Consider the following 22,829-nt stretch of genomic DNA (forward strand, 5'->3'; position numbering starts at 1 on the left):
GGGCTCAAACCCACAGCCCTGAGATTAAGACCTGAGCTGAGATTAACAGCTGGGATGCTCAACTGACAACCAGGCGCCCCTTGTTTTTATTTATTTTCTGATTGTTATAGAGGGTCTCTGTGCCAAGGATATGCCTGAGCTGTAGTCATTTCTGAGACTTTCCTTGGATGTGCACTTTCTGCTTTCCTAGTATATGTCTTGTTTTTGAATGTCTTAGTCCTGAATGTATGGCTCCTAGAGGGGAAAAGAAAAGAATGAAGGTGGGTGAGGAGAGGGTGCTGGCCCTTTAAATTTTCTGGAAGTGACTTCAGCTGGAGAGGGTGGGGCTTGCAGTAAGTAGGGGGAGATGCAGAATAATGGCTGCTTGCCTCTTTGTGTGCACCTCTGTGATAAAGAGCAGCAATCAGCCATCAGAGGACACAGCTCCAATATTTAGAGGTCAGGGTCCTTCTTATCTGCCGTAGCTTTCATGATCTGTGTGTAGCTGCCCCAGGAACCTGTGCACGGGGGCCTGCCAGGTGCCCAGGGGTCAGGGACAGGAGGCTATTCCTGTGCCAAGAGCTGAAATTCACTGACATAAACTGCCTTTACTGTCCAAGCCTTCCCCTGGAAGTTGTAAGCCTTCAACAGATTCCAGGGTTTCAAAATAGTTCTATCAGATTCTGCCAGTAGAGTTGTTGTCTAGGTGGGAAGACAGAGTTCTGGTTCTTCCTAGTGTGCCATCTTCCCAGAATCCTCCTCAGCAGACTGTTGCCCTTTTACTTTCATTGTTTCTGTGAAGAAGTCTGTTTTATGATAACTGGTACGTCTTTGAAGGCAGTCTCTTTTTCAACATCTTTGTACTTAGTTTTCAGTATGTTACTGTGATGTATTTGGATATCAGTGTCTTTTTAGGATCATTGTAGGAGTTCTTAGGGCTTTGTGAACCTTTAGCTCATTGTCTTTCATTAGTTTTGGAAAGGTCTTCGCCTTTATCTCTTCAACTATTGCTTCATTATTTTTCTCCGCCTTCTGGGGCTCTTACTGTGATATCTCTCACCCTCTTCTCTGTGTGCTGTAGTTCTTTTGTTTCTTCATACTTCATTCTAGATATCCTGACCTCTTCCAGTGTACGTGGTTTTCAGCTGTGTCTAATAGATCATTGAACCTATCCACACTGAGTTCTTATTTTCAGTTATATTTTTAGTACTAGAATTTCCATTTAGTCCTTTTAAGAATAGTTTTCCGTTTCCTTTGGAAGAATCCCTACACTGTCTTTTATCTCCCTGATAATGGTCGGCATGTGTCTGTCAAATCCATTGTCAAAGCCCATAGAGTTCTGTTTATAGTGTCCTTTTGTTTTTCTGCTGTTCTTCATATTGTCTTTTTTCCTTGTTTGCCTATTTTTATTATAGGCATTGGTGTCGCATTTGCAGAATGTTCAGTTGAAATAATTTGAAGCCTGGAATCTTCCAGAGACAATTTATAATTGCTCTGGCACTGGCTGGGGGTACCAGCACTCACGGTAAATTCAAGGTGATTAGTAGCTAAGTCACTCCTTTTTTTTTTTTTTTTTTAAGGATTTTTATTTATTTATTCCTTTAGACGTACACATATACACCCAGAGAGAGAGAGAGACAGAGAGGCAGAGGCAGAGACACAGGCAGAGGGAGAAGCAGGCTCCATGCAGCGATCCCAACACGGACTCGATCCCTGGTCTCCAGGATCACACCCCAGGCCAAAGGCAGCGCTAAACCGCTGAGCCACTGGGGCTGACCTAAGTCACTCCTTTTTTACCCATCTGGGACACAGCTTTTCAAGGCCAAATCCAGAGATAAGGAGGATGTATCAGTTGTTTGACCTCTTTCCACCCTCGTCTCCCTGCCCCCTAGACTCAGGAGGCCTTCAAAGTGCTTGTCAGATTGTTAGCCTTCTCTTTGGAAATCAGCAAAATCTTCCCAGGAAAAGCACTGCAAACCACTCGATCACTTCTCTACCTTCTGTCTTCCTTTGTATCCTGACCTTGTAATTCTTTGCCACCTTATTGGCTCTCTAATGACTTTAAGTAGATGATTTTATTTTTATATTTTGTACAGATTACCTATTTGTCCTCAGCACGAAGACTTGTTCTGGATTATTTAGTTTGCCATTAATGGAAACAAAAATACCCTCCTATTAACTTCTGAGAGTCTATCATAGCCTCAAATGGCCTTTTTATGTTTTTTATAATTCTTAAGCTTTTGACTAATTGACTAATAAGGGTAATGACCATTTTAGTTCCCTTCCTGGCTTTTTTTTTTTTTTCTCAGCTCTCCCATTTTCTTCCTTTATTTGCCATTTTCTTTCAAGTCTATCGAAGCTAATGCAAAACAAAACAAAACAGTTAAATATTGTGAATATGTCTGTGTAGGCAGTGTGAAATTTGATTTCATTCTTTCTACTTTCCTCGTAACCAGAGTAGTTTGCTGGGCTGCCTTTTTCTGCTTCAGAGTTTAGTTTTAGAAGATAACATTACGTTTAATTTAGGTAAAATGCTTCAGTTGTATGTTAAAAAAAAAAAAAAACCTGTTCATTTGGTTCCTCATACATATGTATATATGTTTTTTATTATAAAAGACAATTCTCATTAGACTTACACATTTATATACATAGTGGGTAATTAACAGTCTTTTTTGGGGGGGCTCCTGAGTGGTGCAGTCAGTTAAGCATTGGACGCTTGGTTTTGGCTCAGGTCATGATCTCGGTTGTGAAATCAAGCCCCAAGTTGGGCTCGACACTCAGTTTGAAGTCTGCATAGTTTCTCTCTCTCTCTCTCCCTTTATACTTTCCCCTCCTTTATTTATTACATAAATATTCATTTATTTGGGAGAGCACGAGCAGGAGGAGGAGCAAAGGGGGGGAGAGAGAGAGAGAAAAGCAAACTTCTCACTCATTGTGATCTCATGACCCTGAGATCACCACCTGAACCAGGATCAAGAGTCAGAAGCTTAAGTAAGAAAACAGGTGCCCCCCTCCCAAAGTCTCTTTTATAAATTTATTTTTATTTATTCATTCATTTTGATTGAAGTATAGCTGACACAATATTAGTTTCAGGTATACAACAGAGTGATTTGACAATTATATACATTAGGAAATGCTCACATGGTAAATATAGTTCCCATCTGCCACCATTCAAAGTTATTATATTATTGACTATACTCCCTATGCTGTACTTTTCATCCCTGTAGCTGGTTTTATAACTAGAAGTTTGCACTTCTTGATCTTCATCTATTTGCACATCTTATTTTCTTCTGAACAGTTGGATAGAACTCATGCTTCTGTTTTCTGGAGTCAAGTTTATCTTTAACTCATGAAGAAGGAAGAAATGTTCACTTCTAGTTAGAATGTCAAAAAGCTTGACTAAAGGTAGATAAGACAATCAACCAATGGACAGTATCTAAAAAAAATTAACAAGTTTCTATATAGAAATGTTTTCTAAACAAATAAAACTATTAAGTTACAGTGGGATTGAGGGGATTAAATAAAGAAGGGAATGTGTCAAATAGGTCCACTGAGGAGTATCAAAATTGAAATTACTTCTATTTTAATGTTTTCATAAGCATTCCTCAAAAGGAAGTATAAGGTGAAATTGAGAAATTTATAGATAATGCAAAGTTCACCTGAAAATGAAAATTCTGCAGCTGATGCAAAAGTGCAGGAAAATCCACAAGCAATTTTTATGAGTGGGCAGGAAAGTGATTGACAAAGCATGTAGTGAAAAGCAGTGCAAACTCTGTGTGTATGGCTCTAATTTGCCATGAATGCCTTTGGATGTTCTTGTGGACACTGGAGGGCAAGTATTGTTGACAGAGCAGAAAATCCTTGCATGGTGTCTTTGTACCAAAACCCTGGGAACAAATGATGGCTCACCTCGAGAAATCTGTGATAGAGCTGGAAATTGTTCACAAATTTCCAGGGTTTGTGAATAGGGTCAGAAGAGAAAGGTTTTGGTCTTTATAAAGAAAGACCTGTTCTGGCTAACAGGCTATGTGTGGACGCTATGGGTATGGAGAGGATGGGAGTCCTAGAAGAAAGCAAACACAGGCCAGCGCCCTAGATTCTTGAGACCAAGAGCTGGAGCTATTCCTTGAGAACCAAAGGAGGTGATTTTAGATTTGAGTTACGGCCGTACAGCTGGGGAGTAACATGACCTTGTGATCCTGAGAGGTTGTGCAGCAGGGCCAGCCACCAACGTCACTTGTTGGAGGTAAGGAAACGCCCCTAATTTAGTCACCCCTCTAATACATTCCCTTCGTGGTAAACAGCATGGTCTTTTCAAAATGCATTACTTTTAGGATGATGCACTGTTTTATACTCTGACCCACCAGACTATGGTGTTGTGTGGTAGTACCCCTACCTCCCTGCCCACCTTCCTTTGGCCGTCATTAGTCTCTTGCCGTGTGGGCCTTGCGTAGGTGGTTCCATCTGCCTCTGTTTCTCCTCTTTGCCCAGTGATTTCCTACTTGCCCTTCAGATTTCAGAGGTAGCCTTGATTCCTCTGGGAGCCCTAGCATCACCTCTCTGCCTTGAGCTCCTGTCCTTAGCAGACTCACTTCCATGAGGCATGGGCTGCATCTGTTTTTGCCAACTGCTGTATCCTGGTCCTAAGCACAACACGTAAGGGAGAATGGGCCCTGGAGACATATTTGTTGAATGAGTGAGAGAATAAATAGGTAAAGGAGGCCACAGATGGGCAGACAGACTGAGTCTGTAGGCACATTTCGTTTATCCACCACACAACATTTACAATTTCTTTTGACACCTTTGGATAGGCATGTGTCTCTCCACTTCCCCGGCCCCTACGTGCTCAGCCTTCATTTGCATTGTCAGCGTGTTTGTATCCTCAGTTTAGCTGTAGTGGGGGTGGTGGTGGTGGTAGATATATGGTGGGTAGGGAAGGCATAGATCTTTAAACTTCCCTTCTATAGGGAAGGCATAGATCTTTAAACTTTGTCCACATGGAGAACAGTCATGTTCCTATCCCCGTGCTGTTCCTTCTTAACATTGTCAGAGACTTAATTGGGGATTTAGAATGACATTCTCATAGACACCTAGAAACTCAGAGCAGAATTTATTTTGGGGTGATCTTTCTGATGAAAAATTGCAGCTATTTGGAGAGTCTGACTATAGATAGTAGGTTGCCAATGGCTTTGTAAAATCTAACCTTTCAGACCTGAAAAGGGATGGGCTGTTGGCGTAGGAGGGTATCTTAAGAGTCTCTGATGACATTGTATTGGAACTGGCCCCAGACACTAATGAAAGAGTAATCCTCCCTAAATCACCCAAAAGCTAGTAATCCCCAGGGCTGCATGTTGGTGATTAAAAACGAAAGGTAGGAGCAGCTGTCTTTTTGTTCAGTTTAATTATGACCAATACCTAGGTGAGTGTTAATTTCCTGGTACCACTGGAGGTGGGTGGAGAAAGGTGTTAGGTTTCCGCAGGCTGCAGGGACTGAATGTGCAGACACGGGTTCTGCGGGTGTGCTTGGGAGCCGGGCTGGTTCGGGGAGCTCAAGCCCATGAGCTCAGGTTGCGTGGCTTTCAATTTCTGCTCTTTAAGTCTAAGGCATGGGCCGCTGTGTGCCAGAGGACACGGCAGTGCTATCAGGTGTCAGCTAGACTGCACACCTTAATTAATAACCCCCAGCCCCTTGCCTGGCAGCGGGGCAGCTGCCGGGCCTGTGAGATGGAACTTCATTGAGTCTTCAGGCAGAAGAGGAACATTTCGTCCTCTTAACCCCTCACCAGCGTTGAGGCCGGAGGTCACAGAACCGGGCATCTACTTTGCCCAGCAACCAGTTCCAAATATTCTGGTGTCCCAAGGGTGTGTTCACAGCCAGCCTGTGCTGAGTCTTTGTGGAAGTGAATGCCCCTGCCTGTGGGGAACATGCAAGCCATTCCTCTGGCTCTTGTCTGTGTTCTGTCCTGGAGAAGGGTCTGGCCACCTGCCTGGCCGTCCAGCCAGATGCTTGAGCGTGACCGCAGGTGCCTCCTCCTTTGACTGCTGGACCAGGGGCAGCAGCTTCTGTGGCTCCCAGCCTCTCAGGAGTGCTCACCCCTGCAGAGTCCTCCCTCCTCGTTACCCCTCCTTGTTCTCCTGCACCCTCTCCAGGGCTGCAGCTGCTCTCCCTAGCTCTCTCAGCTAGCTCCTACCTTGCCTAAAGTGCTCGCCCTAAAATGTTGTTCTCATCAGCTTGTGTGCTTGCTTGAAATCAGCCCGAAACTCCTCATCATGCATGGCAGCCTTGGCTAAACGCTGGTCATCTCACTGCCTTTGTGAGGTTCAATTTTTACCTTCACTATTGCTTTATTATTTTTTAATTTATTAAGATTTTAAGATTTTATTTATTCATGAGAGACACAGAGAGAGAGAGAGGAGAGAGAGAGAGAGAGAGGCAGAGACACAGGCAGAGACACAGGCAGAGGGAGAAGCAGGCTCCCTGCAGGGAGCCTGATGTGGGACTCGATCCCAGGACCCCAGGATCATGACCTGAGCCGAAGGCAGAAGCTCAACCACTGAGCCACCCAGGTGCCCCACTTCATTAATATTTTAATTTAAACTACATCTCTTTTCTAATTTTGCTTTTTACTTGTCCTAAGAAATACTATCCTAAAAGGCATGGGTTTCACATCCAGTGCATGTTTCCCTATGAGAAAAACCAGTGTTCTAGAATAACGTGCCACCTGAAATTGTTTCCTCATGGGAAATGCTGACCCATCCAAAGCCTGCTGTCATTTCCCACGTGGTCTAATGTTCCGTGGTTGGACTTGATGTTATTTAAATACTCAATGTTTTTATTCCTCTGACCTTTTTATCAGATATTCTCTCTTCCTGGAATATAGTTCCTTCTGCGCTTGAGGCAAACTGCTGGTCTTTCAAGACTCAGCTTGAGTGTCCCCTGCTCTGTGAAGTGTCCCCTGGCTCTCCCTTTCCCATCCCTGCTTGCACTGCCAAACTTGTACTGCACACTTGCACTGCAGGTGGCTTGTCAGTCTCCACCCACCATGAGCTCCTTGAGGTCACACGTGGTGCCTCACAGAGAGTAAGCAGTAAGCTGTCTTCAAAGCAGGCCTAGAAGTGAAAATCCAGATCTACACGAGATTCTTGGTGGGGGGGTAGATTTTTACAGAAGGAGGTCTTTGCTTTTTTATAGAGTTTACAATAGAATTGCTTACACAACAAGTTTCCTCGTTGCACTTCAGATGCTCTGTAAAGAGGATTTGGGCACATGGGTTGTGTAGTCATGTATCTGTTTCTTCGTGAGGAACGTGGGGCAGCCCCTGTACACCACTCGTGCCTGTTGGGAAGCGTTGGTGAAAAGCTGGAGCAGCAATCACACTGGTGGATTGTGGATGTGACATGGTGTGTGGCTGAGCACACCGGAGTGTTGGTTGTCTCTGCACAGCTAGCGAGGGGCCAGGATTTTAGGTGCTTAGGGTTGTATGTGACATCTCCATTCTAATGTCAAATCACCAGGACCTAGCTTCTTCACAGATTAGGAATAGTATATATATTTTGAATTGTGTTGAGTTTTTTTGGTTGTGTGTTTTTGTTTAGTTATTTTTGACACTTTGTTGAAAGTGCAGCATTTCCCAATCTAAGAAGAACCATGTAATATTTGACTTAAAACCTACTAGTTTCTTTTTAAGATTTTATTTATTTATCCATGAGAGACATAGATAGACACAGGCAGAGGGAGAAGCAGGCTCCCTGCAGAAAGCCTGATGCGGAACTCCATCCCAGGACCCCAGGATCACTATCTGAGCCGAAGGCAGATGCTCAACCACTCAGCTACTCAGGTGCTCTAAAACCAATAGTTTTATTATTCATTATTTTCCTTTAAAATATTTTTAGCCTTATTAATCAAATATTATCTTTCAGCGTTTTTCATCAAAATACCTTTAGGTTATCTCAAAGATAGCAATATGTTTTAAAAACAAAAATATTCTTGAAAAAAATGCTAATGAAGTAATAGTTTTCTCTTAAAAGTATCTCAATAAATATAATGCCTTTGAAAGCATATAATTTAACAAAAGGAATGATTTTTTTCTTAAATTTCAGTTTCTACCTCATTGCATCTTGATATATTAAACAATAATTATAGAGGGCCTTCTGGCTGGCTGCTAGGTTTTAGGTGAAAATATGGCATATGATCCTGGAGGCAAAACAGTTTAGTGATTTAGCCCTAGGATGCAGGTATGAGGTTCTGTTTTTAAATGTTGAAGATATGACATTAAATCATGTATTATCTAAGACTGAACTCTGCATTTCAGGAAAGTGTTGTGCTGCAAAGACATCTGAAGAGAGTATGGATGAGTGATTTGTTTTCTAAAAAACTTGACCAGAACCCCTACTTATAAAATGTGCCAGGGATGCAAAAGAGAGGCGCTTAGAGAATGATTCAGAAAGTGGCAACCCACTGTAATAGAAAGCCAGAGGAGCAAATTATCTCTGAGCAAGACAAGCGTTCCATAAGAGGTTCTGAGCCTTTTTTTTTTTTTTAATATATATGGTGATTGATCCCTTGCTAGTAGGTAAAATAACAGTAGCCTTTGGAATGAGAATAATGGAATGAAATGACTTTACCATTTACTTGATATGTGACATGAGCAGGGTATGTATTTCCTTAGAGCCTGAGCGCCCTGTTTTGTTTTTTTTTTTAAAGGATGGTGTGATGGCAATGATTCTTCACAAGGTTATGAATATTATATGAGATCATGTAGATAAATATATAATACAGGGCTAAGTAGTTAGAGAATATAACATAATGCTTAAGAGAATAAACTACTGCTTGGGGTCGAATACTGGCCTACTAGTCACTGGCTAGATACCTGTGGAAAAATTACTTAAAACCACTCTGAACTTCAATTTTCTCACCTAAAAGTGGATATAAGCATAGCATTGACCTTATAAGAGTGTTATAAGGATTAAATGAGGTAATGCATATGAAGTGCTTAGCATATTTTGTTCTCAACAGCTAGCATTATTTCTGAAAATACAGTGTAAGAAAATAATCATGGATGTTCCCAAATATTGTCTAGAATTTTTGTCAAATTGTTTAAAATTATTAAAACAACCCAGAGAACTAGTAAATATTTAAGAATAGAAGATAGGTTAAATAAAGCATGACTCACTCTTAAGATGAAATTATTTATAAACATTAAAGTAATGTAGAATATTATTTGATAATGTTGGAAAATATTGCTTACAAACTGTTAAATTAAAAAAATTGGATTATAAAATAAATTTTATTAGTGTTTTATTTACTCATATGGTTAAAAACTTATAAGAAAAAAAACAGCATTCCTCTGTTTCTTTCTTTCCAGAGGCGATCACTTTCCTCTCTTTTTGCTGTTACTTCTGTCAGTTTTTTCCAGATTTCTAAACATTACATTTATACTGCTGTTTCCTGATTTTTCAGTTTTAGGTATTATTTACTATCTTCCTACTATAGGAGATGAGAATTTAGTACCCTTTTTTCCTTGCAGTATAAATTTATCCTTCTCTCACCATCTTAATATCATGATTTTTGTTTAAATATATATTTAATATTTATGTTTTTACAATTGTGTTTCCAGTTAAGCCACAGTATTGTGATTACATTTTTTTCTTGGACAGCTTGTTTTTGTCCCTTGTAGTTTGTACTTGCTTCAGGTTTTCTACTTGTTTTCTTGCTTGTTTATTTTTAGTGTACTCTGGTAGGCAGAATTTGAAGATGGCTGCCAAGATTTCTGTGTTTGGTGGAAATGCCCCATATAATCCCCTCCTTTTGAGTGTTGGTAGGACCTCTGAATATGATGAGATATCTCTCCTGTGATTATGTTACCTTATATGGCCAAAAGAACTTTGCAGATGTAATTAAGATTCCTAATCAGTTGACTTTGGTTTAATATAATGGAGATCATCTTGGGTGGGTCTGACCTAATCATGTCAATTCTTAAAAGCAAAAAGAAGCAGCAGCAGATGTTCTTTTGCTGGCCTGGAGGAAAAAAAGCAAACAGCCAAGTTCTGAAATACTAATGGAGAGGAGTGGCTTCTAGGAGCTCAGCCTTCAGTCAGAAGGAACAGAATTCTGCCAACAATCAGAATGAGGTTGGATAAGGACACCAAATCTCAAGGCAGGATTACAGAATGGTCTTTGTTTCCTTAGAATTCCTTTTTTAATTTATTTTTTTCCTTTGGTCTGACTGGCATGTCTGAATCTGATGATATGTATGGTTATATTTAAGCGTGAGACATATAAATGCTGATGGAATACCTATGTGCACGGGTAGGGCTTTACAAATGTTGATTTTCCCCATTTGATTGGCATCAATGGTAATTGGGCTGGGTCATTTCACTGAGGACTCATCAAATGTGTTAACTAAGGAGTGTGTTTTAACCCTCTGTTTTCCATCAGGTCTTTGCCCCTGCCCCCATCAGTGACTGCTGTCTCTGAGTACAAATTCTCTCAAACCCTCTCTCTTTTCAAAGTCAGTCTCTTGTTTTCTGCTGCAATAGGGGAGGGACAATTGCCACCTGATGGGGTGGGGATTTCAAAAACTTAACTCTTTCTTATATAAAATTTCAAGGCCTCTTCCTGTTTGGTCCTAGCCAGAAGCACCTACCCCTCCATTTCAGAGGTGTGTGATGTACCCATTTGCCTGAGATATTTCAGAGTTCTGTGGCACACATTAGCTTGCTTCTTACTGGCTTCTGCCTGCAAAGCTTAGATTTCAACTTTCTCAGATCTGCTCCATCAGTCACCACTCAGCCATTTGTTTTGTCAGTTTCCAGCATTTGTTGACATCTCTTATCTGCCCCCATTTCTTCTTTCATACTTTTCAACTTTGTGGGTTTACATTTTATATTTCCTTAGTGCCATTTTAGAGGGGCTTGGTGGGAAGCAGCTGTAAAAGCATGTGTTCAATCTACCATGCTATTTATAAATCCCATTTTTAAAAAATATTTTATTTATTTATTTGAGAGAGAGATAGTGAGAACATGAGCAGGGGGGTGAGGGAGAAGCAGGCTCCTCACTGAGCAGGGAGCCTGACGTGGGGCTTGATCTCAGGACCCTGGGATCATTGGCCAGAGCCACCTGCAGCAATGGTAGATGCTTAACTGACTAAGCCACCAGACACCCCTAAATCACACTTTTTAAAAGCAGAAAGTATGTGTATATTTGTAGGGAAAAAATATCTATGCCAGACTTGTTAACAGAAGTCATCTCTGAGAGTCGAGATTATGGTAGTTTTTATTTTCTTGCTTATGTTTCTCAAAGTCATCTATAATAAGATACCTAGCACCTAGGAAACAATTATTCAAGTAAAAAGGTATTGTTATATATATATCAGTCAAGGTATTTTATATTAGTTTCAAATGCAAGAATTAGGTTGAGCCATATGAAATTGCTGTTTTTTTTTTTTTTTTTTTTTCAGGTAAAACAAAGGTTGAGTATTAGCAGTTTCATGTTGTTCCATATAAAATATCTACTATAATACAGATCTTAGAAGAGAAATAGCCTAGGAAGTGGATTAACTGTTTAGAGAGGCCAGACTTAAAGCCAAGAGAGTGTAAACCATTTTTTATTGCTAGGGAACCCTCTCTTGGGGCTTGCCCCAGGGCCCTTGCCTGTACTGTACCCTAAGAGCCATTCCTTCCTGGGTCCCCAGGTTGAAGAGACTCATGAGCTAAACTGCTAATGTAGTTTTTAGGAGCTGACAATTTGGGATATAACTGTCAAGAACACTATTATTTCCTACTTTTCTTCCTTATTGGTACTTCCAAAACACTTTGCATACTTTGTATTAGAGTTTCCTGGGCTTATGCCTTTTTTTCCCTCTTAGATTGTTAAATTCTTTGATGGTACGGAGCCTCATCTTACTGATATTATGGACCATTTGGGGAAACATTGTTCACTGTATCACTCAGTGCCTTCTTTCTTTCTTTCTTTCTTTCTTTCTTTCTTTCTTTCTTTCTTTCTTTCTTTCTTTCTTTTTCTTTCTTTCTTTCTTTCTTTTTTTTTTTCCTTCTTTATTATAAAGATTTGTGGGAAAAAATTTTCCCAGGCAAATGGCTTGGTTTTATTTTAGGGACACAGAGTAATTATGCCAGATTTTATCACCCCTCTTTGCATTGGTTCAGAGGAAGCTCAGAGCCACACTTATGCTGTGGTTCTAAGCAGTGCCTTCTTGAAATCTCCACTTGGATGCATGTGTTCTGGTCTTTGTATTGGTTTCTTATTGTTGCTGTAACAAAGTGCCACAAACTTAGTGTTTCAATACAACACAAATTTATATTATATTCTATTTCTGGAGGTTCAAAGTCTTAAATCAGTGTCACTGGGCTAAGATCCGGGTGTTGGCAGATGCTCCTTCTAGAAGCTCTAGGGAGAATTCATTTCCTTGTCTTCATCTTTTTGTTGTTGTTGTTGTTAAAGATTTTATTTATTTATTCATGAGAGACAGACAGACAGAGAGAGAGAGAGAGAGAGAGGCAGAGACACAGGCAGAGGGAGAAGCAGGCTCCATGCAGGGAACCTGACGTGGGACTTGATCCTGGGACTCCAGGATCATACCCTGGGCTGAAGACAGGTGTTAAACCACCGAGCCACCCAGGGATTCCCCTTTGTCTTCATCTTTTGGAGGCTTATTACATTTTGGCTTGTGACTCCTCCCTCCCTTTTCTTTCTTTCTTTTTCAAGATTTTATTTATTTATTCATGAGAGATGCAGAGACATAGGCAGAAGGAGAAGCAGGCTCCCTGCAGGGAGCCTGATGTGGGATTTGATCCCAGGACCCCGGGATCATGACCTGAGCTAGAGGCAGATGCTCAACAACTGAGCCATCCAGGCGTTTCTCCTTTCTCCATTTTCAAAGCCAGCAGTGTAGCATCTTCTCTCTTCTGACCTCTGCTTTCAATTCTTACACCTTCTGTGTTTGACTCTGATCCTTTTGTTCTTCCATATAAAGAACCCATTACTTGGGTTCTCCCTGATAATTCTGGATAACCTCCCCATCTCCAGATCCTGAACTTAGTCACATATGCATGGTGCTCTCCCACTCCCTGCCCTAATAGAGTTTAGTTTGTAGAGCAGTTTTAACTTTACAGCAAAATTGAGCTGAGAGTATATAGGGAAGTTTTCCCATATGCCTTCTCCCCACCCCTACCCCCACCCCCGCACCCCCACGCATAGCCTCCTCTGCTTTCAACATCCTGCACCAGAAATGGTAAATTTGTTATAATTGATTAACTACCCTGACACATCATCGTTACCCCAAGTCCAGGGTTTTCAGTGCAATAACTTCTTGGTGTTGTCCATTCTGTGGATTTGGACAAATGTATAATGAATGGCATGTGTCCATCATTGTAGCAGCTTGTGGAGTATTTTCTCTACCCTAAAAATTCTCTGTGCTCTACCTATTCATCCTTCTTTCTCCCCAGCTCCTGACAACCACCAATCTTTTCACTGTCTCCATAGTTTTGCCTTTTCTAAAATGTCATATACTGGAATTACACAGTATGTGGTCTTTTCAAATGGACTTCTTTCACTTTGTAGTGTGAATTTAAGATTCCTCACTTCTTTTTAGTGTTGAGTAGTATTCCGTTGTCTGGATATACCATAGTTTATTTATCCATTCACCTATTAAAAAACATCTTGGTTGCTTCCAACTTTTGGCAATTATAAATAAAGCTGCTAAAACCTCTGTGTGCAATGTACATAAATTTTCAGTGACTTTGGATAAATACCAAGGAAAGGGATTGCTGGTTCATATAGTAAGAGTATATTTAGTTGTTTTTTTTTTAAAGATAGGTAGATAGAGGGATGCCTGGGTGGCTCAGCGGTTGAGCATCTGCCTTTGGCTCAGGTTGTGATCCTGGGGTCCTGGGATCGAGTCCCACATAGGGCTCCTTGCATGGAGCCTGTTTCTCCCTCTGCCTGTGTCTCTTGCCTCTCTCTCTCTCTGTCTCTCTTATGAATATATAAATAAAATCTTAAAAAAAAAAAGCTAGCTAGATAGATTGATTGATTTAGAGCACCAGTGAGGTGAGGGGTGGAGAAAGAGGGAGAACCTCAAGCAGACTCCCTGTTGAGCACAGAGCCCAACACGGGGCTTGATTCCAGGAAGCTAACATCATGACCTGAGCCAAAATCACGAACCAGACGCCCAATCAACTGAGCCACCCAGGAGTTCTTGTGCTGAGCGCATTTTAAATATTATCTTTACTCTGACTTCATTTTTTTGCTTTTATTTTCCTTTCATTTTGATCCTCTTTTGGTTGTTCTGAGAGAGAAACACATAACCCGCAGGATCTACTCAGGGTTGGGAAAGTAGAGCTGGCTAGCTCTGTCTTTTTCTTTCACCTCCCCAGTTTGTAGTGTGTGTCATGGGTAAAAGAAGCATTTTCTACTAGTAGTATGTTGCCAGGGAATGTGGGGATTCATCCTAGAATGCCAGATAGGTCATGGACTGTGTAAAAGGAAAGCCAGAGAGCCCCTCTGGAGCCCTTCTGGATCTTTCTAGATCAAAGTTGCTCTGCACGGTGATGTGAACAGCTTATTTTCATTCACAGAGATCCTATACACACACAGGCAGAGAGTGCCTCCTTAGAGAGAGTAATATGATGCTAAATGAGTTTTTTTCTCCCTCTGGTGAGGGCCGGACAGAAACAAATTGGGGCTTTGAATTCTAGGGAAAGACAAGGTTCAGAGCTCTTCTGTTTGCAGGAGGGGCTGAGGGCCCTTGGGATGAGCAGGGCCTGTGTGTGTATAGGATCCTCAGGAAGGAGACGAGCAGTAGGGGGTGTCTGGGGAGACAGCAGACCTTGGCTCTTTCCTTTTCTCTGGATCTCTGACCCTTGAGTGAGTGGCACACGGAGCATCTCCCTTCACTCTGGTACGGTTGTCATATTCCCTGGCACAGTGCCTTTGGCCTTCCATCTGGGGTTAGAAGATAGCGGAAGGATTTGGGTTCTTGACTGTGTCCGGAAAGCCTGTTTTGGCAAGTTTGCCGATTCTCCCTAGGACCTCTTTTCCTATAGGTGCCACATGCCATGATTTATACACAAACATGATTTGCCTGATTGTTGCAGTCTGGGCCTGGAACAATTTTAATTAATGGGAAAATGGTCCTCAAAACAGTGATTAGACCTCTTCAGGTACAACAAGATAAAAGCCTGATAATTTGGATGGAGTACTCTTCTTAAACATCTATTCTATGCACAGCAGCCAATGGGAAAGCCAGGCTCTCTCCCACCTGATCCAATGAGTAATTAAGAGAAGGCTTTTTCTTCCTACCTCTCCCCTCCCTCCCCCTCCCCTCTAAAGCTTAACAGGTTGGTGGTATAATTTGGAGACTTTAAGGGGTGTCATGCTAGGAGCTTAGGCAAGAGCCAGGGCATCTTCTCTCCAGCTCCCCAGGCACTGCCCAGCTGGGTCTAAAAAGCAGGCAAGTGAGAGGAGGAAGGAGGTGGTAGCAGGCGAGCTAGGGAACGCTTCTCCGCCAAGTTTGAGCGGGGCCTATGGCCATGAGCGAGCTGGGCATCCAGAAGACCAGTGATGGTACTGTTTCCCGCCTGCTCAATGTGGTAGAAAGTGAGCTTCAGGCAGGGAGGGAAAAAGGCGACCCTACCGAGAAGCAACTTCAGATCATCCTGGAGGATGCGCCTCTCTGGCAGAGATTCAAGGAAGTCACTAATGAAATGATCGTGACCAAGAACGGCAGGTGAGTTTCTCTGCGGCCCTGCTTGGGCTGGCAGGGCTCTGCAAGGGAGGCGAGCCCCTGAATATTGAAGTGAATATTGAAGACGCTGCCCTTCTTCACTCAGAGGCAGGGGGGCTGATTAAAATGCTCATGAGAAGGACAGTCTCACTGGGCTTTCCCCCAGCCAACTTAATTTCCCGAGATCAGCAGAGAAGTAGAGGATGAAGCCCCCTTGCCTGCATTTTCAATGGGGAAATTCTGGGAAGTTACCATAAATGGGGGGCATGCCCTATGAGTTAGGAAAATGAGTCCAAAGATGATAATATTTTTTGACTGCCTGCATATCTTGGAGCAGACCTGAGCTCCAACTCAGTTCAGATAAGACGAAAGTCAACTTTATTTGGAAGCTGGATGTTTTCTCTTAAGTATAGCAAACTTGCCAGAAATCCTGGGCTAGCTGAAGATGGGAGCCAAAGGGCAAATTTAATCTCATTGCCAATTACTACATCTGCTTAACTGGTGTGTGTTTGTGGTGAGTGTTCATTGGAGATTGTGTATGTTTGTGACGATGTGAGAACCCGTGCAGTAATAATACCATAATGAAGCCATAATACACTGCTCGAGAAAAGATACCTTCTTTTTTCTCATTGCAACAAATTAGAGATGAACGGAAACTAATCTCTGTTGGCATTTCTTGGATTCTATTAAATCCAGCCCTGCTAAGTGGCTCTCAAGGTAATAGTGGGAGCTTTCACTGGAGGAAATGCAAATATTTTGAAAGAAAATCTCTGCTCCCAGCTTGGCCAGACTGGTTCCCAATATTCGGCTGATGCCCACAGATCCTTTGGCTCACGAGGTTAAAACGCATATAAGTCAGAAGGCATTTTCAGTATGGTTAGTGTTAGCAGGACAGCAGGACTCCAGTGGTGGCCTCTAGGAGAAATTCTGCTAACAGAAAAGTTGAGGACTTCTGGCGGGCTTTTGTCCTTGTGCAGAATGCTCCTGGTCTTGATATCTGTCTTGTTTTCCTATTTTTGAATAAAATGCACAGTGTAGAAAATGAAACATGCCTTGCCTCTCTGGGAGAATGATGAACTCCAGCTCTGTTGCATGGTGTTAAAGTGCTTTATAAGGGGGAAGTGTACCAGAAATAAGGGCATCTCAATAAATTGTGATTATTCACAGTAGAAGGAATACCAAACTTACTTGGAATACCAACAAAACAAGCTTGATATTTATATTTTCTGTCTCTAAATGGGTCCCCTACTTATTTCATGTATAGGATTTGTTACTTTTAATATTTGCAATTGTAATTATGCCAGTTCCTGCTCTTGAGCTGTAATTTATACATTATTTTTGTTAGAAAGAAATATAAAAATCCATTTTTAACTTCAAAGAATCACCCCAAATTTCTTATTGGATTTCTTTTCTTTCCTTTCAAAGCTGAATGGTGATGCAAGTGTAAGAATTTTATGACATCCAGTAATAGATGGAACTTACTGTTTATTATTCTTTGTACTTAGTGGATGGTAGTTGTGCTATTTAGCCTTACACTATCTATTTGACTGTCCAAGTGGCCATCTATGAAAGTAAAATGAGCACAGTCACCAAATAAAAATGCGGTTCATCTGTTCCAATGAGGAATACATAAAATTTCTGAAACCATTTGAAATTCAATTTAATAATATGACATATTGGCATGTACTTTTGCAATTTAGGAAGAGCTTTCTCTTGCCTGTGTTCACCTATATAATTCTTTTCTGTGTATTTAAAATGTAAAATTCTTCCCATGATTAACGTCTTTTAATATTAAATATGTAAACAATATTCTTTGTAGAAAAGTCTCATTATGATCAATTTGGTTATTCTTCTCTGTGGAGGTCCTGCAGCCATTTCCCTTCTCCAGTGAACTGAATCTTTTCTCAGGTTCTCGTAAGGTCTCTGAACCTCTTGGGGTCACGATTTTGAGAGGAGAGAGAGGGTTCCCTTCACACTTCAGATAAAGAAGCGAAGACACATGACTAAGAAATTGATGTGGCTGATAATGAATGAGCTTGGCCTGGAATTACTTTCAATCTCTTATTTTCGCAGATTAGATTGTTAGTGACACCTTATTGTTCTTGATACAGAAAGGTCTTGTATCCTGCCCCGTCTTCTTCTCTTATGCATCTATTTCAGCATTCTCTTTTGTACCCCCTGTCCTCTGCCTACAGACCTAATACGTCACTTCCAAGGGCTTCATCTCTGCCTCTCAGGTCAACTCCTGAGCCGGGGGCACTTGCCCCTCAGCCCCCTGTGGCCCTTCTTTGTGAAGATGAGTTCTCTGGTATTTAACACCCAACTCCAGCCCTTTTCATTCACACAACCCACCAACCCCTGAGGGCAGACTTTTAGATTTCTAGATTACCCCATCAGTGGCTTTCTGTCCACTCTAAGAGACTCTGAACTCTAGGAAACACACTGATGGTCGCTGGAGGGGAGGGGATGGAGGGGCCAGGGTAACTGAGTGATGGGCATTAAGGAGGGCACGTGATGTAATGAGCACTGAATGTGATATGCAACTGATGAATCACTGAACTCTACCTCTGAGACTCGTTACACACTCTAAATTAATTAATTAATTTTAAATAAAATAAAAAAAGAGAAAGTCTTAAAATAACATAGGATGGGCTGATGAAAGAATTCAGTCCCATTTTCAAATGGAGACCCGTTTGTATATATGGATAGGAGGCTTGCCTCTGACATGAGTCAGAACTAGTAAAGAGAGGATATTCCCCTGGATTGTCCCCAGAAACTCAGATCCTGACGACCTTCATTCCTCCCTCCGCCCCTCCTGCCTCCCTCTCTCTCCCTTTTTTCCTTCCCTCTTTTTAGATATAACTTTTAGTTTTATACATTCATTTGTCTGTCAGATATAACAACAGCAATGATAATACCTCCCTAGAGCTCATTTGAATCCTCTATAGTGTGTCCAGCTTGTGAGTCTTCTCTTTCCTCTCTGTCCTTTGAGTGAGAAACTTCTATTTCAGGTTGAAGGAAAAAAAAAAACTTATTTCAGGTTTCTGAGGTAAATATGTGCCATCTCTTGCCCCTTTTGTTTTCCTTTCTAGAACACCTTCACTTCAGCGGAAAATGCTTTATTTCAGATGTATGTCCATTCAGTTAAATAATTTCAACTCAATTATGATTCGATTTGCCTTGAACAGGTTTTCAGAAATTGCACGCATTTCCAAATGTAACTGGTGCATCCATTTGTTATAAAAAAATAAATGTTGGGAATCAGTAAGTTGAATTTTCCAGTGATTAAAGGGCAGCAAGCTGAGATCCTCACGGATCTTGCACGAGGGGAGAAAATGGAGGTTGTGCATCAGGAAAATAGATTTTGATGCCTTTATAGTCCACATTTTTCTCCCAAGTTTACAATTAGGATTCATGAGGATTTGTGTTTGTGTTACCTGCCTCTAACCAGGCTGTTGTGGTTTCCCTGCTGCTACTCTGGAGGCTGCTCACCTTCACCTAAGCTTCAGTACACACAGGTACATGTGCCACACACACACACACACACACACACACACACTCACTCAAATGCTCTGATGAGTATTTCATGAATATGAGTCTATTGACACAATGTAGCATTAGTGTCAGGTATACAACATAGTGATTTGACAAATTTATATATTATGCTATGCCCACCACAAGTGTAGCTGTGTAAGAAAATAAAAATAATTATAAAATTCTTGGCAAATGAAGTACTAAAGAGAATAAAGCATTCTTTAACTTTTCACAAAGTTTTTTTAAAGTAGATCCCACACCCAGTGTGGAGCCCAGTGTGGGGCTTGAACTCACAATCCAGAGATCATGACCTGAGTGGAGACCAAGGGTCTGACACTTAACCAACTTTTCAGATGTGTCCTTCTAAAAGCCAGGGCACTATGGCCTCTTTACTTTTTAAAAGAGCTTTATTGTGATAATTCACATACTATACAATTTAGGCATTGAAAGTATATAATTCAGGGGCACCTGGGTGGCTCAGTGGTTGAGCATCTGCCTTCGGCTCAGGGCTCAGGTGGTGATCCCAGGGTCAAGTCCCATATCAGGCTCCCTGTGGGGAGCCTACTTCTCCGAACTCTGCCTATGTCTCTGCCTCTCTCTCTGTGTGTCTCTCATGAATAAATAGATAAAAATCTTAAAAAAAGAAAGTGTACAATTCAATGGTGTTTGATATATTCACAAAGTTATACATATATTCCCACAAATATTTTTTTTTTTTAACATTTTCATTATCCTCCAAAGAAATCCTGCATCCCTAGCCATCACCCTCCTATTCCCCCATCCTATTCAGCCCTAACAGCCATTAATCTTCTTTCAATCTCTATGGATTTGCCTACTTTGGACATTTCCTATGAATGGAATCATACAATATGTGGTCCTTTGTAACTGGTTTCTTTCACTTAGCATAATGTCTTCAATGTTCATTCATGCTGTAGCATTTTTTATTGCCAAATAATATTCCATTGTGTCCTATTTTGTTTATTTATTCATCAATTGATGGGCATGTGGGTTGTTCTCACTTTTTTTGCTATTATGAATAATGCTGCTGTGAACATTTATGTCCAAGTTTTTGTGTAAGTGGATGTTCTCATTTCTCTTGCATTTTTTTCTAGGAATGGAATTACTGGGTCCTCTGGCAGCTCTGTCTTTAAGTGGTTGAGGAACAACCAGACTGTTTTCCAAAGTGGTTCCACCATTTTGCATTCCCACCAGCAATGTGGGAATTGGTTACTGGTTACTGTTATCCACTTTTTTTTTTTTTTTTATCACAGCCATCCTAGTGAATGTGAAATGATTCCTCACTGCACTTTTGATTTGCATTTCTCTGATAGCTGATGATGTTGAGAATCCTTCCATGTGATCCTAGGTTCTTTAGAACATCAGGTGTAGTTCCTGAATATAGCATGAAAAGAGAAAAGCCATTACATATCCCCTTATTCTGGAATTAAAGGTCATGCTACGTTGTTTGTAAGACCTGGCATGGTACAATTAGGAAAAAGCAGAAATGAAAATGAGATTTTACTCCTCCTCATTTTACCTTAGTCACACTGGTCTTCTCTTTCTTCAGTAGTCCTCAATAGTCCAGGCTTATTTGTACCCCAGGGCCATTGTACTTGCTATTTCTTTTGTGTGTAGTTGCTTTTCTAGTAGTCATTTCTGGCATTTGTAGGACTCATTTCTTCTCCTTATTTGGGTTCTAATTTAATGTACCCCTAGACCTACTAAGATCCATCTAGAGTAGTTTCTTACTTTTAATTTCCCTAGGTGACATCACCCACTTTTGTTCCTTCATAGCACTCTTGCAGTTTAAAATTATCCTCTACATTTAAAAAGAAACCTGTTTATATTTTTGTTGCCTGACTCTTGTGTTAGAATGTAAGCTTCATGAACAAGACACAGGGTCTGTATTTTTTTTTCACCTGTGAACCCCTACCTAGGACAGTTCCTGCCATAGGGCAGGCACTCAAAAATCATTCTTTTAAGGAGCAAATAAATCTAATTAGGTATTAAGATTTAGGAAAGCATTGAGGGGATTTTTCCTTTCCTTGTGACCCATATTTACTTTCTAGAAAGATCAAAAAGAGAAACTATGTTGTACACCTGAAACTAATGTAATGTTGTGTGTCAACTATACTTCAATTTAAAAGAGAGAGAGAAAAGATGTGGTGAATGTAATAAAAGAGAAGGCAGTGGGGCAGTCAGAGGAGCATGAACTCATACTTCGTAAACCCCAGGTACCTCATCTGGTAAAATGGGCATAGGAACATTTACTTCCTTGGGCCAAAGATTCAAGTGAGTGTATATATGTTCAGTCCTGGGAGCAGACTGAAATTCAATATTTAGCTATCGCCATTTGAAAAACTACCTTTCATTAAATCATCTTTTCAGTCTTAAGGTTATGTGAAACTTCCTAACATTTCACACCATGAAGATAACAGCCATGCCACATGCATGAAGAACTGTGTTCTTACTCTGGCAGTTTAATGTATGGGGGAGATATGTTATATGAACTTTCTTTTCATATTCTTTTTTTACTTTTGCATATACTACATATCCTTATTGAGAAAAATTTCAGTACTTTTTAATTTTATATGTGAAATGACAATTACACATTTCATTCCTGTGTTTTCTTAAAAAACAAACAAACAAACCCCAAAACCAAACAACTTAAGCATTTCAGAAAAAGCAATGGACCAGAAATCAGACCATCTCTCGTATATGTCATAGAAACAAGCTGGCCCTCTGGCTGTCACAATGACCCAGTGTGACCTCCTAGGATCATTTCTGATGTCCACTTTTGTGATTCTTTGCAAATGGCATTTGTGCTTTCAGGGGCCTTCTGCTTTCTATACTTGGTCAATATTATTAAAATAATTGAAAAAGTTAAAATATGTTGTGGAAGGGAATAGTTTCATCTGATATGAAAAGAATGGATGAAATCCTTCTTTTGAAGAAAAAGTGAAAGAATATGCAAGTGGAAGAATTTTGATGCCATAGGTAGCTCCCCAGGGGAGAACCATCATTTTCCTTCACATGAAAGAACCATCATGTCTTTAAGGGAGAGGAGTGATGAGGTGAGTAACGCAGCACTCAGGTAGGACCTGGACTTGAGATGCATCATCTGACACAGGTTTTCCCCTATGAGTTTCATTTAATGCAGATACTTGTCATAACCTCCTATTTAGATTTTCTCTCTTCCGAGTCCTCCAAGACTGAGGGAGGGGAGGGAGCCTTCAGCATTTCCCCGTGAGTCCCAACGGCAGGGTGGCAGGGTCTCCTTGGAAATGACTGTGATCCAGCTGGAGAATAAGAGCTGAGGAGGTGTAAGTTATCAATTTGCTCTGTTTTTGAAAAATAATTCATATGCCATCAAATTCACCCTTCGTTAGTATATAATTCAGTAGCTTTGAGAATAGTCACAAAGTTGTACAACCATCACTATCTAATTCCAGAACATTTTCATCATCCCTAAGAAAAAACCCAAAGCCATTAGCAGTCACTCCCTTTTCTGCTTAGACTTTTCTCCTGAGAGGGAAGTGGGGGCGGTGGCGAGGCCAGGTGGGAGGGAGGCGA

The 22,829-nt window shown here is 40.9% G+C and overlaps 1 protein-coding gene across 3 annotated transcripts in view; it reads left to right on the top strand.

Annotated features, from left to right (window-relative positions):
- The first annotated feature begins 331 nt into the window (after positions 1–331).
- Positions 332–22,829, top strand: part of TBX19 (T-box transcription factor 19) — a 49,377-nt gene continuing 26,879 nt past the window's right edge. The window contains exon 1 of one of the 3 annotated variants that reach the window (XM_072830501.1): positions 332–438. Coding sequence is in view for 2 of the 3 variants with exons in the window: in XM_072830499.1 (XP_072686600.1) it covers positions 15,523–15,725 (203 nt within the window). In the remaining variant the exon portion in view is untranslated. Of the gene's footprint in view, positions 439–15,292; positions 15,726–22,026; positions 22,331–22,829 lie in introns of those variants that run through there. The other 2 variants (XM_072830499.1, XM_072830500.1) reach the window with 2 other exon arrangements.

Source organism: Canis lupus, chromosome 6 (genome assembly GCF_048164855.1).
Source record: "Canis lupus baileyi chromosome 6, mCanLup2.hap1, whole genome shotgun sequence".
NCBI classification, from domain to species: domain Eukaryota; kingdom Metazoa; phylum Chordata; class Mammalia; order Carnivora; family Canidae; genus Canis; species Canis lupus.